General features: G+C 43.5%; 1 protein-coding gene across 1 annotated transcript; it reads left to right on the top strand.

Moving 5' to 3' along the window:
• Nucleotides 1-637: 637 nt before the first annotated feature.
• On the top strand, nt 638-15,873 carry LOC144270922 (cytochrome P450 3A9-like). Its single transcript, XM_077827879.1, has 13 exons — nt 638-708; nt 3,678-3,771; nt 4,287-4,339; nt 6,573-6,672; nt 7,258-7,371; nt 7,673-7,761; nt 8,752-8,900; nt 9,730-9,857; nt 10,659-10,746; nt 12,326-12,486; nt 13,687-13,913; nt 15,001-15,163; nt 15,775-15,873. Exons 1-13 carry the CDS (start codon nt 638-640, stop codon nt 15,871-15,873), a joined length of 1,536 nt encoding a protein of 511 aa, XP_077684005.1.
• Nucleotides 15,874-16,423: the final 550 nt, after the last annotated feature.

Genomic DNA, 16,423 nt, shown 5'->3' on the forward strand with positions numbered 1-16,423 from the left:
GCTGGTGGTTAGAGAGCCTGTGTGTAACTGTAGCTGGGGCTCGTGAAAGTGCAGGCTGGAGGGCTTTGCAGCTTGTCACAGCAGTACAGTGTGAAAGGGAGCCCAGACCGGTGGGTCAGAGGGCTCAGTGGTACTCCAATTCCAGGTGGAAGCCCCCGGGAGAACCCATCACACTCTCTATGTAGGTATGTTGTCTTTTTATTGCCACTTTGACATTATTTATTTCTGTTTAGGAGCCCATTGGGTGGTTCCTCATTAAAACTAAATATTACACAGGAGGAACTTTATTAAGAGAAAACTGGAGTAGCTGACTGTGTGTATATTAAAGAACCTGTGCTGAGGATCTTTGTATTCCTAGAGATTACATTATATCTTTTGTCATGAGCTATTAAAGGTAACATTACCTGTCTAGATTGGCATTTTCACTATCTTTGGCATTCACTCCACCCTTTTGATTACATAAAGGACCAGCTCAAGTTTCATTTGGTCACTGAACCACATGATTAGAGACAAACAGATAAAAAGTTGCAACACTGTTCTTTCCCTAGTCCCAAGACTGATCAGAGCAGAGAGAGGGAAAAAAACAACAACTGAGAAGTTAGACAGAGAACAAGAAACTGAGAGGTACAGAGCTAAAATGAACCTTCTCCCTAGCTTTTCCATTGAGACCTGGGCTCTCCTGATTGCACTGCTATTTCTCCTGATACTGTAAGTATAATTCTACACTTTGCTTTTCTACTTGTGCTCTTTTCAAATTCTTGAAGGAGAGCCACTGTTAATTTAAATGTTACTGGTCTTTTCACAGAATCATATAAGCGTAGGGCTGGAAGGGACCTCAAGAGGTCATCTAGTTCAGTCCCCTGCACTCAAGACAGGACTAAGTAATAACTAGACCATTCCTGACAGGTGTTTGTCTAATCTGCTCTTAAAAACCTCTAATGCAGTGGCGCCGAAACTTTTGAGAGTTATGCCCTGTCTGCACCCTCCCCAGAGCCAGGAGCAGTGCTGCAGCTCCGGGGGAGTCAGGGGAAGGGATGTGGCCAGGGGTAAGAGGGCCAAGGTTGGGGGCAGCAGCTGGGGGTGGGTCTGGGTCCGTGTCTGGGGCGAGGGCCAGAGACGGAGCCAGGGGCTGAGGCTGGGTGTGGGAGCAGAGCTGCAGCTGGGCCGCAGTGGGGGCTGGCAGTCAGGCTCACGCCCGGGGCTGTCAACAGCTCCACTCCTGCTCCCACCCTCAGCCTTGGCCCCAGGCCGAGAATGGAGCCAGGGCCAAGGGCCAAGGCTTGGGTGGGGCCGGGAGTGGAGCCGTACCGAGGCTGGGGACAGGGTCAGGCGCGGGGCTGGGAGCTAGCACCACAACTGGGGGCGGGAGTGGAAGTGGACCCTGGTTTTCTCACCTGCCAATGCTGTTCTGCTATTAATGGCTCGCAGGTGACTTACTGCAAGCTTGAAGTTGCTAAGAAGTTGCTGAGGGAATCTTTATATTAAGAGTGTTCCTCGCAACTACTTCCAGTGATGCAGGAAAAGCAGCACAGACACAGACTAGAACAGAGTTAGACAAAGACTGCACGTTTTTAGGTATAGAGCCTAATGATCAATGTGATCAATAGCACGGTCCATTTATTTGCTCTGCACGGGCAACTATTCAATAACATCTGCCTTCTGAAACTATCAACCCTGTTCCTGAACTTGTTTGTGTTACTTGCATTGAGGAGCCATTCAAAGACCCTTCCGGGGGTACACTCTGATCTTCAGTTTGGGAGAAGCTGTTCACCTTCGCAGGCCCACATTTTCATATTGCAGCAATTCTGTGGCCACGCAAGACTTCTTGGTTGTCATGCTGCATTCGGTAGCTACTTGGAATTTCATTGTGGCAACAGGGATAGAACTGCTCCAAAAATACATGCCCCCACTATTTGAGTTGAAATAAACATCCACTGACTATTCACATCAGGCTTATGATTCACAATTGAGCTCTTTTGAGTCTGTCTAGGGCAGTGGTGCTGTTCAGGACATTGCTTTATTTCCTGTGCAATAAAGTCATGTAAGCCAGTTCAATATGCTATTTTCCATCCCTTACACGGGGTTTGGGATAGCCTGGATCTCAAACAAACTAAGATGAAGGCCCTTCTGTTTGTTTTCATTGTTTGAAAATGGAATGGTTACAACAAGTGTGTTATTCTCCTGGCTACATTTCTGTCCTGTCCTACTAATACCCGTCACTTCTGTACCACCATCTGTCTGAGGATCTTACAGCATTTTACAAATGGTGAATTGAGCCCAACAGCCCTGGGAGGGAGGCAAGGGTCATCATCCCAATTTTAAAGATTGGGAAATGGAGCCAGTGACTTGTGCTAGGGTCACAGCAAGCCAGTGACATACCCTGAAAAAAAAGCCCACATTTCCTTTCTTACAGGCCCGTGCTAAGCCCACTAGGCAATGCTAAACCCCAGAGATCGCTGTAGTTCAGTGGTGAGCAAGTATTCCCTGTAGATACAGGCACACTTGGACCAGATTCATCCAAACTGGCAAATGCTCGGCAAGAGTTCCCCACATGCAAACTGAGGATAATGGTGTTTCCTTTTTCCTCACTCTTTGTCAGTCTTGGCTGTCTGGACTGTAAGCTCTTGGGGACAAAGACTGTCAGACAGTGTGTTTGTAGAGCACCTATCACAACGGGACTGATCTCAGCGGGGGTTTCTAGGCATGACCATCATACAAATACAAAGTAGTAATAATAAAGAGAGGTGTAAGTTACAGCTCCCTCCCCCAGCATGGCTCCTGGTATCCCAGGGAGGAGTCACCTGGAAGAAAGGCAGGCTGTATGGCAGCTGGTGTTCTGGGCCAAACAAGACCTTTGATACAGTTTCCTTGACAAACACTGGAGCAATAACGTTCATTTAGTGACAAAGCTCTTGCTTGGGAAGCTGGTAACCTCCATCTGAAAACAAATACAGTATTTGAAAAGCACTTTCAACGCAGCCAAAGACAAGCTTCAAAATGCTGCAGCCCAGATCTCATAGAGAAGCAGAGAGCCCTGAGGTAGGAGTAATAACTTTACAACACCAAAAAAGGGTGCTTCAGAGGAGAGAAATCTGCAAAGCTGTCAACAAAATTCAAACAGAAACCCATCAGACTAGGCTGCCCAACACACCACTGCGCTAGCATCGGGCTAAGCACAAGGAGAACAATACATGAAACTCAAGAACAGCCTTCACAAAAGCCCTGCTCAGGACTTAACTTCCGGCTCCATTCTGATTTCTCTGCAAAAAAAAGAAAAGAAAAAGTAAGCTTTGTTCTCATTTCGTCATTACTTTCTGGCTCCTCTCCATGAGCTGGCAATGAGCCTAGAGAGGCTTCTCTTTTGCATTTTGCCAATGGGTAGAAAACCCCGTTTTTACTGGAGCACCTATTCCTTTATGAGAGGCTTTCTTTTACCTCAGGGCTATCTCTCTGAAGATTTGTGGTGCAGCTGTGAGGTTTATCACTAGCTATGCTTATTAAATAGCTTTACAAAGCACAAATTTTTTGGACCACTCTTTCTAGCTTCCAAAGTGGTTCTTCATTCCTGAGCTAATGCAACAGCTTCACTTCCCCTGGATAGGCTTTGAGATCTTTCAGACCCAACATCACTGCAATTATTGTTCTGAAGCCTTCAGATTCTTCTGTTATTTTTACAGATATGGGATCTGGCCATTTGGTTTTTTCAAGAAATTGGGTATCCCTGGGCCAAAGCCATTGCCTTTCTTTGGAACTGCCTTGGAGTATCGTAAAGTGAGTGTTTGAAGGCTTCTCCTGGCTCCAGAAATTTATGTCCTTCATCACACAATAGCTAGATTTGTACACTGCATTGATGAGTTCTCCTGTGTGCTAAGCTCTGCGCTAATGCACAGGGTGTGTAGGACCCAATGCAGGATAACATTTCTGTAATGCAGATTATAGTGTGAAGGGCATGGTGAGCCCCGGGGTGATTGCCTAGAACAGGTGAACACGTGTAGGTGGCTGGTTTGCTGTCACTATTTATTGAATTCCTTGCAAACAGTTTACTTACAGACTCCTTAACCTCAAGCATGATACGCCCCTGGAATAACTAGATTCAGCTATGTTCTTAAAGGATTCTATCCCTCACAAAGATATTAGGAGTCACACAAGTCTCAGGAGCTGCGCACAGGAGTGCTTGGCCTGGCTGCCAGCTCTAGATGTTTAGTCCCACGACAGCCCCATTCCCAGCCCCTCCCCTGGAAACCCTGCTTCTTTTCTAATTCCATTTTAACATTCTCTCTCTGCAGGGTTTCTTGGAGTTTGACAGTACATGCTATGAGACATATGGGAAAATCTGGGGGTGAGTATGTTGACCAACCAATACTATTTGGTAGTCTCCTCACATTATCCTATAGTCAGAATCCAAATTGGAGGGTGAAAAAAATCCACTGGAAGAGGAGATCTCAAAGGCCTGAATCCTGTAACTGGACCCTGTTCTCCATGTGGAACCACAAAAAGGTTAATGGGGCAGCACCCAGATGCAATCATCCATCCACATGGATCTGACTGCAGGATCCAAGCCACAGACATGCTATGTACATGTTAATCTGAACTCTCACATGAAAGCTGTTCCATATCAGATGCAGACTGCCAGCTTCTGCTCTCACTGAAGTTAATGGCAAAACTACCATTGACATAAAAGGAAATTTGTAACTTAGAAGTCCAGTTCTCCTGGACTGCAAACTGTAAAGGAAGGTATATGTATTCCAGGTACGACACAGATATGCTGTTATTGTATACAGATCTCTGTTCTACCAACTCTGTTTCTGTCTCTAACCCTGACCTGCTGAAGCGTGATACGTTTGCGTTACCACTGCTCTTATTCTGCACTGGATATTCCCTACATTTGCCACTGCGGTTATTACTTGGGCTACATGATCTGGTATCTTCTGCAATCTATCCAACTGGCCCTTATAACATTTTTCCATCCATTCAAAAACCCATATAAATCCACATTTATCTTACGTCCATTATAGGATAATAAATCCTTAAAAATCTGGTCTTAAAACCATGATTTAAAACAAGAATTCAAGCCAATCTACAGGTGTATTTCAGTGCAACCTGCTGAAAAGTTTCAAGTACGTGAATCAAAAGGATGGAAGAAATTTTCTGCTAACATCATAACAAGTGTATAAGAGTCTGGAAATGTATAGTCCAATGAGTGAAAGTGAAGGTACCTACTGCCTTTAGGATTCAGTAGCTCTGTGTTCAGTACCTCTCATTGATTTTAGAAGGTGTTTGGCCTTCTACAGGATTGGACCCTTTCTTGAATGTTTATTAAAAAAAAAAAAAAGTGAAGCAATCCTTTTGTTTTCACATTGTGTGATAAGTTACTGTGACATCCTGCTGAACATTATTTGCTTATGATAAACCTTTTGTTATAATTCAAGTTATGCATGACACCACGTGAGGGGCTTGTATCACAGAAAAAATTGTACTATTGATCATTTGGTTTTGGAAAAGATTTTCATGTACTAATCTCTTACAGGAAAAATCCTATTCTAGGACCAGTGAGAGGGGAGGGATTGATTTGAGAAAAATTGAAAGGAATAAACGTTTTACTTGGGAAAATGAGGAACTGTAGAGAGCTGTCTACATGCATTTGAAGGGCATAAGCACCAAACAGGGAGAGGAGTTTAGGGCGGCAGACAGAAGTACAACTAGGAGGAAAGGGATGAAATTAAATGAGCATCACCCATTTAAAAATGACACCTTGGCCTGAAATCTTTTACTTACTAGTGATACCAGTAGCACCCAGATGACTATAAATGAAAGAAAGTCGAGAAAAAACAGTATTTCTCTTTGTAGCTTCAGTTTGTTAACTATGTGCGTTTGACAGCACTTTGTATATAGCCATTTTCACCATTTCCCCTGGATAGTCAGTTCCTCCTATTCTTTGTGTGGGTCTTTAGTGCAACTACAAGAAACAGAAGACTGATTTAAAACACAACTGTAGTACTGTAAGCATAACGGGGGGAACTGGGAACGGGTTTAGCACTGCACCTAAAACTCCATTTAACTTACTTTTTCTGAAGTGACTAAAATATGATGCTGGGTCTCTTTCAGAAAAGATACAGGTAGGCTGTCTTTTGGGGATATTTGTGTGTGTGTGTGAGAGAGATTTTTCAGACAGGCATGGTCTCTCAGAGAAAACATTCCTGCAGTGGCTGGAAAAGGCAGGAATATATGATGACCTGAAGGCCTTTTACATCTCTCATTTCTATGATTCTGTATATCTGTATTTCCAGTCAGTGCACTTTGCTATAGAAGCTAATAAAGACTAGGACTTGTAGCTATCAGAGAAACACCAGTTTTTCCACTGAATGCATCCGATGAAGTGAGCTGTAGCTCACGAAAGCTTATGCTCAAATAAACTGGTTAGTCTCTAAGGGGCCACAAGTACTCCATTTCTTTTTGCGAATACAGACTAACATGGCTGCTACTCTGAAACCAGGGAGGAAGGAGCTTTTGTTTAACTCCTGACTTTCACTGATAGTAGTTAATCATGGATTTTTATTTCTTTTCCCCCATAGGTATTATGATGGCAGGCAACCTGTGCTGGCTGTCGCAGATCCTACTATAATTAAAACTGTGCTGGTGAAAGAGTGCTTCACCACCTTTACCAACCGGCGGGTAGGCTTGTAATCATTAATATTCATCAGAAAGATGCAATAAAGCCATAAGAACATCAAATACTGTAGTTAAACTCTGTAGAGATACACAAGATTTCTTTTGGAGATGCATTCAAAACGAATGCACAGCTGGCATTAATCTAAGTGGCCACTGCATATCCCTAAAGGAACAAGGGAGCAGGGGGACCTCACCTGGAACTGGATCCCCTGGCTCTCAGAGAAAACTGTTTGACTGCACTTTAAAAGCTGCTTAGGTTGTTTATTTTTATTTATTAAATAAAAAAAAAAGTTCTTAGGGCAAAGTCAGCTCTCAGTTACACCAGTATAAACGAGAGCTGAATTTGATTGTGTGTGTGTGCACCCAAGCGCATGCGCACAGTCTGAGTTAGTGTGTGTACATTTGTCTCCCCCAGTGCGTGTAGAGTTGGTGTCTTCTTGTGGGTATATCTGCCTAAGTGTAACAGTGTGGGGAAGTGTATGTGTGTGTGTACATGGGGCGGGAAAAGGATTGCTTTGTGCACTCTTATGTTTAGTAGAGAAACCCAATAGCCTCTTGACAGCTATAAACTTGCCTTTGTCACCCCAGAATTTAGGTCTAGTGGGAGTGCTGGAGTCGGCTGTCTCCCTGGCTCAGGATGAGCAGTGGAAGAGAATTCGTACTGTGCTCTCTCCAACCTTCACCAGTGGGAAGCTAAAGGAGGTAAAACCCAGAGGACCAGGCACACACTAACCCTCGGGTCAGTGCACAGGTGGCATTCAGGCTGAGATAGTTATAATGGTCTGGTCTCTTCAGTCCGATTCAAATGATTAAACTGGCCTATTTCATTTGTGCCTCCTAATGTAAAAGAAAGAAAAAAGGATTAAAACAAAAAGCCCCTGACAGTAGAAACAGATCAAGTCTGTTAGTACTAATGAACTTCCCCTCCGCTTTTCAGAAGCTAGGCTTAACGAAGAAGTAACATTTGGTATGTTTAAGTCATGTCCTGTAATGTGTATTTCAGATGTTTCCCATTATGAAGCAATATGGGGAGGTTTTGGTGAGAAATGTTCAGAAGAAAGCAGAAAAGGATGAGCCCGTGGATGTTAAGGAGTGAGTAACTCTTCCAGGAACAGGAACAGCAAATCTTGTTAGCAACTCTTTGGTTCGTTCATTACTGGCAATGCAGGTTGTTCTTTGGATGAACCAGACTTCTGAAGTGATGAACAGGACTATCTGAAGGGCTAAAATGAAATTTAAAAGGGAAAATAGAGGTTAAATCTCAAGAAAATCTCCCTGGGGTGAAACCTGTGGAACATTCTCTCAAGGGAACTGGTGGACGCCCCAAAGTTTGGCACATTTTAAACTGGAGTGGAAAAAACACTATAAAATGTAGCATAGGGAACAACCCTATGCACTGGCAAGGAGTTTGAGAGGATGGTTTAACAGACCTTTACTATCTCTAAGGTCTGCGATTTAATACATGAGGACCGAGACTTGGAGGTCAGACAAAACTTGTTTGTAAAGGTGTGCTTCCATGAAAGTTCTTAGATGGTGAATTCTTTGGGGTAGAGACTGTGTTTTTTTGCCTGCGTTGACCCAGCATGTTTGGGCACTACCGGAATACAAATAATAAATAAATAATATATTATTATTTGATTTTTATTTATTTTTGACAGCTCATTTATTCTACCACTTGAGCACACAGATTTAATATCAGCTGTCAGCAGAACTAGGGCTCCTAACCTCTTAAAAGGCCACAGCCACTTGACAAGATATTCACAGGCCCTTGAATAGGTCTGATTCCACCAGAGGACACACACATAGGCCAATACATTACATTGTGTAGTATCCAGAGCAAGGCTACCAGAGTCTAGATTCTGAGCGCTGTAGGTAAATCTTCATGAAACTCTATCCCGTTTCCTTTAGATGTTCTACTTGTGTTGAGTACCTTGCCCCCCCTTTACAACAGCATAAAGAAAAGTCTCATGAGAGTTTTCTGTTCTTTAAGGAGATGCAATATAGGAAGGGAGGGAAAAGTTGTAATTACCTATTTCAAACCTTAACTCTCCTATCTGTGTTCTGTTTTCTGTCTTTTCTCAGCATCTTTGGAGCCTATAGCATGGATGTTGTTACTAGCACTTCCTTCGGTGTGAACATTGACTCCATGAACAACCCCAAAGATCCTTTTGTCAAGGAAATCAAGAAGCTAGTGAAGTTTAACTTTTTTGACCCACTCTTCATTTTGATATGTAAGTTGTCTGTTGCTCACTAAAAATTCCATTTAAGTGTTTCGTTTGGAACCGTGACTTCAGCATCAGAATCAGACAAGTGGTCTATCGGTTATACAATACAAGTGGCTATAGCTGAGCCTATAAGCCAATGACTAGGCAACTTTACTGCCAAGGATAAAAGTCTCAAGGGTCACCTTAGACAAATTCTGCTCTAATTTATACCCATACAATCCCACGGATGAGAATCATCTGGAGTTATGCAAGTGCTAGTAAGCTCAGAATTTGGTCTATAGGTTGTGGGAAGGATCACAATGCTGTGGGGAAGGTTTGGAGATGTTTGCTGGGACATGAGATGTTAGTGAATATCAGAACTTTGAGGTCAGTCTGAAATGACTGGAAGAATTTCAAAACTTTTAGTTTATTTTCATTCTGGTCCATATCGCTGTAGCATTGGTAGTGCAAACTGGAGGAATGTCCTGCACTCGGAATGTGACTCCCCAGTCTCGGTGACAGCGCCTCCAGTCAGACATGGTGTGAAATAGTGGAATGCTCCTTTTGCTTTCATTTACATTTAGGGCTAAATTATATCATTTGTGCAGAAACCTAAGAAGAGGGAGCATGGAGCCCATCTGCCCCACGAGGAACATGGTGGCAGACAGGCCCTCAGTGAGCTCCCCAGTACACAGGAGAAATGATCAAACAAAGCCATCATTTAGATGCAGCCTCATCTTTCTAATAAACATTTTCAGTTGTTCTAATTAATATTTTACCATAGATATCTTAGGTGAAATGGACTTCTATTCCCTGGACCTTGCTTCAATCACAGTTATTTTTGTCTCCCTTCTAGTTGTATGCCCGTTCCTCATTCCTCTTCTTAAGAAGATGGATGTGAATTTTTTCCCCAAAGATGCCATAGAATTCTTCACAAAGTCGATCGCCAGAATGAAGGAGGACCGTGAAAAAGAGGCCAAAGGGGTTAGCAGGATTCTCCCAGTCATGATGCCAAAGAACATTCTCTATTCAATTAGCCCAAGAGAAAAACACTTACTTGCTTGAGTTAGAGTCCAGCAAAGGACCACAATAGTGTGTGATATCTCAGGCTATATCAGGGTAACACCCATGCAAACTGGATTGCAGTTTGGGTGTGCAAAGATTACGATTTACAGAAAACTACCCGTAGGAGTAGACTTGGAGAGCTGGAGCAGACAGAGGGAGAGACTCCACTGAGCAAGCAGTAGAGCTGTGCATCAATACACAGTGCAGTGTCACTGATATTGTGGTATTCAGGAGCACAGTCCCCAAAAGAGGCGGTCTTCACTCTCCAAAAATGACAGAATCAGATTTACCTCCCTGCTGGACTTCACCTCCCCCAGAGTAATCCTGTTTTAAGGGAGCTACTTGTAAAAGTCACTTACTGAGATGTAGTTATTACTTTCCCCTAAAATTGCACAGCTACATTAATGAGGGTGCTTTCCAAAGTGGCCAAAGTAGTTTAGCTCTGCAGTCGTCATTCCTTGCGACAGCAAGAGACCAAGCCTGCTGTCTTAGCTGACATCTGTCTGGGACTGGGCAGATGGAACCCGCCCAGAAGCATAAGAGTTTCATATTTAGACCCGCTGTAACAAGAAAGGCATTTACATTCTGCTGGGCCCTCTCTGGCCACTCCTGGGGACTTTAAAATACAACCTTTGTGTTCTGAGACCCATCTTTGTGAGCCTTCCCTAGGGGATCTCTCACCAAACCAGCTCTCCACTGAGCGGTTACTTCTTTTCCCAGGGCCGAGTGGATTTCCTGCAGCTGATGATCGAATCCCAGAACTCTAACATTAGCTATGAAAGCAATGGAGTGACTCACACATATAAAGGTAACACCATAAAAATACTCATACTTGTGAGTGCCTTTGGGGGCTGCTGGAGTGAGGGGAATAGGAACAGGTGTCCTACTGGAGAGGAAATAAATGGTTCATCCTGCCATCTGCAGCTGGGGAGAGGAATCGTCGACTCACCTGGACTATACATACATTTTTGTCCAGCACAGAGTTAGATGGGGACAAGTGATCATCACTTTTATGTAACACTTTTTCCACAAGTAGAATAGAAGACATGCATTCCAGGCCAATTCCTGCTGTATAATCGTTAGCCTTGGCCAGTGAAATATATGGAGTTGGTACCTACCAATATGGTAAGAGGCAAAAGCCAGCTCTGCTCCCCAGCTATTCGTTTGCATCGCATCACTATTCACAATTCATTTAAATACAACTGCTTCAATTACAGCTTGGTTAGAAATATCCTCAGTTCTTCTCAGGACTGGGAGATAGCAGGTGTCCTGTGACATTTATATAACCACAGAATACTTGGGTTAGATAACCTGAAAATGAACCACAGCAAACTTGGCAGGAACCCATGTTTTGCTTTGTGTGTTCTGCATACACTAATCAACAATGCCAGAGGTTACAAAGCAATCATTAGTCCCTGTTTAATTTTCCCACCAGACCCATGAGCCATGCCTATGGGATAATAACAGTAACAAGAATAATAATAACAACAATAATAAAAATAATAATGATTATTTTTATTATTAAGGCTAAGATTTTTGTCAGGGATATTTTTAGTCAAAGTCAGGGGACCGGTCACTGGCAATAAAGAAAAATTAATGGAAGCCCATGACCGGTCCCCTGACTTTGACTAAAAGTATCCCTGACCAAATGGGGAGCCCAGCTGCGGGGTCCCCACGCCGCCTGCAAAGATTGGGCAGTTGCGGGGGCGCTCCGAGCTCCAGGGTCCCCCTGTTCAGAGCTCTAGGGTAACCCTGCCACCTGCAGCGGCCAGGAGCTTTGAAGGATCCCCGGTGCCCAGGGTGGCTCAGAGCTCCAGGGTACCCCTGCAGCCGATCGGAGCTTCTGGGCCCCCTCCCCGCACAGAAGCCAGGAGCGGGAGAGGGTGAGGCCCTGCGGTGGCTGGGAGCTGTGGGGTAGCCCCCACTGCCTGCAGCAGCTCGGAGCTCCGGGGCGGGGTGGGAGGGAGCGCTGTCCATGTCCACCGGGAGCTGCCGGCAGCCAGGAGCTGTGGCCTTGCCACCTGTATCAACCGGGAGCTGCGCCCCCGGTGCCCACATCTGCCGGGAGCTGCGAGGGGAGCCCTGCCACCCGCATCTGCCAGGAGCTGCGAGGGGACCCCACAGCCTGCAGCCACGAGGAGCTGCGGGTCCTTCCTGCTGCAGTGGGCGGTGGGGGGACCCCGCAGCTCCCGGCCGACAGGGCTGAATTGATGGAGGTCGCTGGAAGTCACAGATTCCGCGATCTCCGTGAAAATTTTTTAGCCTTAATAATAATAAATCGTTGGCCATCTATACCTTTATAAAATACACGATGTGCAAAGAGCGCAGCCTATGTGCTGTAATGTTTGGGTCTCAACTTTTCTACCTGTTTTCCTCTCTTCTCACAGGCCTGACTGATACTGAGATTTTGGCACAAGCGTTTATTTTCATTTTTGCTGGATATGAGCCCACCAGCAACTCCCTTTGCTATCTGGCTTACAAGCTGGCCACCCACCCTGATGTGCAGCAGAAGCTGCAGGACGAGCTAGACTCAGTTTTACCAAACAAGGTAAGAAAATGTTGGCTGCTCAGTGATTCCACAGAGCCTCTTTAAAGCCAGTTTCTTCCGTCTAGTTAAGTCCAGTTAAGGAGACTGTTCTTTAAAGACGTTAAATACACTGCTAAAAACTACCATTTAATAAATACTGACGCTGCTATCCTGTGGAAGCTCTTGATGGGCACACTTTAAGAAAGTTCTGCTTTCACTAAAAGGAGAGCCAATAACTTGCTTCCAAAATGGCATATGTTCATTTCAGGTGTGTTACATAAAGTACCATGTGTAGAATATACCACTGCAATCTTGCAAACTCCGCACCATAACTATTACACGCATAATAGCTGTTGTGCATTTCTCAAAATCTCCAGATGATATATCATGGGAAGGGAGGCTGAGGGGATGGTGAACACGGATAACAGTAGCCTGGCAATACCAGAGATTGCGAATCAGTCTTTAGTACAATTTTTAAATCCCCAATCTCAAACCCACACCAGTAACTCTCCCATGGGACAATAAAATAAATCCTTACTGAGTCATATATGCATATTATACCAATATATACAGACACAGAGACACACACACACACATCTTGTTTTTCTTATATCTGCTTGTCTATATATTTTCCCCATACTACCCTTTTTGCTACCTATTTATCTCTCTCATCAGAATTCACACACTCCGCAAGGGGCAAATTACCTCAAGTTACTTTAACTTGGTAAACAACAATGAATTGTTTATGAAGCAGTAGCAAAGGGAAACAAGGAGCGATCAGGAGTAGATAGTTACGCTCATGGAAAGGAGATGCTAGATGGGAGACATGGAGTATTCTTGGAACAACTCAGGAAATTCATACCATTATTCATGGGTACTCATATTATGGTGTTTGTGATCTCTTACACTGGACTTCTACATGTCTCAAGAAATGCCACTTTTCAAAAATGCATTGGCCACACCAGGAGGCTCAGGGAATTGCTGATTTTAAGTACAAACTTTGTTTGCAAAAATGGTCAGAGATTTTCAGTAACTTACATTATTTAGGAAAGGAAAATTAAGGTGAATTCTTAGGTTCACTGAAAGTTCAGTTCAGGATTGAATGTAGAATGTGCACTGTAACAGATGAGAGGGGAGGACATGATGGTTTCCACACTGATCACATGGAAATCTGATCTAGACTACCACATGCCTGACAATGTTTTTCCCATTCCCCTGAAGGCTCCTCTCACCTACAATGCCCTGATGCAGATGGAGTATCTCGACATGGCAGTGAATGAAATCCTTAGGCTGTTTCCTCTTGGAGGACGACTTGAAAGGGTCTGCAAGAAAGACGTAGAGATAAATGGACTGACCATTCCAAAAGACACTGTGGTTATGATCCCACCCTCGGTTCTGCATCGTATCCCAGAATACTGGCCAGAACCAGAGGAGTTCAGACCGGAAAGGTACAGAATCTATATCAATACGGAATGAGCAATATAATTATCTCTTTTACCGATATTACTTCATTCCTAAATATCAGTCTCTTACAAAGAATTTCTTGTTGTGTTTAATCTTAACACCTGTCTGCCAATACAAAAGCTGGAGAGGATTCATCATTGTGAAGACACACCACTCTTGAGTCCATAGTTAAGGCTGAGTTCAATTTTGCACTTACAGCAGGGATTTAACAACTCTGTTACACATGAAGAATACAGCATATTCTCCTCAGAAGTACAGCACTTCCTCTCTGAGTACAGAGTGAGCTATCTGAGATTGTGCAAGTACATTGGTTGATTAATTTAGGAGTTAAAATTAATTTAAAAAATTGGTCCTTTTGAGAAATTTAGCACCCATTGTCAGACTATTTCTTTCTCCCATCTCAACAACAGAATAATACTGACACTTCAAAACTTCCCATATAGTCAGAACTCACTGAAATCTTTTCTAGAAACTACATTTGAAAACCATTAGGATTAAAGGTAATTTTTCCCATTAGTATTCATCACTGAAAGTTTTTCCTTCAGAAGGGGTTGGCTGTAGAGAATTCCACGTAGAACTGCCCTCTTTCAAACTGATACCATCTCCCACTGGTCTCAGTGGGACTGAGGTCATACTTGCCCACAGTTAGATGTCATTTTCAAAATGGCCACCTATCTCCCATTGTTCCCAATAGGACTGAAACAACAGGCTGCTCTTAACAAAGATGTCTGCTGGCTTCACTCTCTCAGGAAACAATGGGAAAGAAATAGTGGTCATTTTGAAAGAGTGGAACTCACGATGCTGCTAGCCTGGGTGCAAAGAACATAATCTAGGCTTTGAACTCAGATCCTCCGCCTCACCCCACCCCAAACAGCTGAGGGTCTGTGTAACTATTAGGCTGCTGGGATAACCAAAGATGTGCTAGTTATAAAAAAGCAAAGTTTCTCTAACACACAATCAGAGGTTCATTTAGAGAGAGAGAGAGAGAGAGAGAGAGAGAGAGAGAGAGATACTTGGCCTTCTTTTTCTTTGCTTCCCTAATTTCTTTCTTACACTTGTGACTGGAATCAGGTTCAGTAAAGAGAACAAAGAGGTCCTGGATCCATACACATACCTGCCCTTTGGAGCTGGTCCCAGGAACTGCATTGGAATGAGGTTTGCTCTCCTCTCCATGAAAGTTGCTATCGCCAGTCTGCTGCAGAATTTCACCTTCAGACCCTGCAAAGAAACCCAGGTGAGAAACCCAGATTAAATTTGAAAACTCAGATGTGAAAACCAGATGATTATTCCCTGGCAAGAGTGAATTAAAAACAGTTTTAAATACTTTATTTGGGTAAACAGGTGGTAGATGGTGACAAATGAAAAATAAATGTGCAACACAGATGTTAGAGCATAGAAGTGTAATACATAGCAGATTGTATATTGCATGCCTGTGTGAAGTATACAGTATTCTAAAATATATCATAGGAGTTATTCTATTTCCCTATTCTAAGGGAAAAAATAGCAACCAAGGAAACATTACAGGACAGAAAGGAGAGGAAAGTGGTTAATCAGCATTAGTGATGCCTTCATTCCAGTACATTAGTCTGGGCCCATTGGGGATGGATGAAACTTCCATAACAAAACCCCAAGCAAGGAGTAAACTCTCCTGGACTGGGGCTTTGATAGAAAACCAAAAGTATGTCCAAGTTTGTAAAACTTATAGTAACGGTGGGGCAGGTTTTGAGTGAACCTGGACTGGATTTTGGGCAAACAAGAGAAAACAAAGGCACAATATCTCTTTGATAATCTGTGTATATTTTATTTGCTGGGCTACAAATGTTCTTTTCTCTGCTAATGTTGCAGATCCCGCTCAAGCTGAATTCCCGGGGATTCCTGATACCAGAGAAACCTATTGTTCTGAAGTTAGTCCCCAGAGCTTATACCTCACACCCAGAGGAGTAAGACCCAACAGAGTTCACAGCAGCTCTCCAGAGTACCAGCAGAGGCTCTACATCATTGGGTCTCTGCCACAAATGCAGAAGAAGAACTTCCGTTCATTCCAAAGGCATTTACTGAATATCTACATAAAAATTGTGACTGTCAGAAATGTAAACCTGGACAGTGACTGTAAATAGCTTTTATACCATCTACGATTTAGAGAATGTATATGAAGGAAAAATTCTACTGAGGCACAGCTCTGCTTCTCTGACTCCCTTCTAGTGAGATTCCTCCATCTGGAGAGGGCATTACTGTCTCATCCAAGAGGCAGTGGGAACTTTTTTGCTGGAAATAGAAATCACTAGAGCTACTGGGGGCAGGGGTGGGTGAATGCCAAGAGTTTTGTGAGTTGTACTGATATTTGAAGAAGTGTGTATAAACTGTTGGGCTGTTGAATTTACTGCGATGTGGTGAGATTATCCTGGAAACCAAATCTCTCTTGGGTCATACGTTAATGGAACAAAAGAATGTAACCTGTACAGAGAACAGAATTCATCAAATGTTTGTGAAAGGG

The sequence above is a fragment of the Eretmochelys imbricata genome, chromosome 10, assembly GCF_965152235.1.
Source record: "Eretmochelys imbricata isolate rEreImb1 chromosome 10, rEreImb1.hap1, whole genome shotgun sequence".
Lineage (NCBI taxonomy): Eukaryota > Metazoa > Chordata > Testudines > Cheloniidae > Eretmochelys > Eretmochelys imbricata.

What these genes read in the sequence shown, in the direction of transcription:
- LOC144270922 (XM_077827879.1), top strand. Translation starts at nt 638, where the DNA reads ATGAACCTTCTCCCTAGCTTTTCCATTGAGACCTGGGCTCTCCTGATT. An exon ending in CTGCCTTGGAGTATCGTAAA is followed by an intron (nt 3,772 to 4,286) that starts GTGAGTGTTTGA and finishes CTCTCTCTGCAG; the next exon opens with GGTTTCTTGGAGTTTGACAG. An exon ending in CCACCTTTACCAACCGGCGG is followed by an intron (nt 6,673 to 7,257) that starts GTAGGCTTGTAA and finishes TTGTCACCCCAG; the next exon opens with AATTTAGGTCTAGTGGGAGT.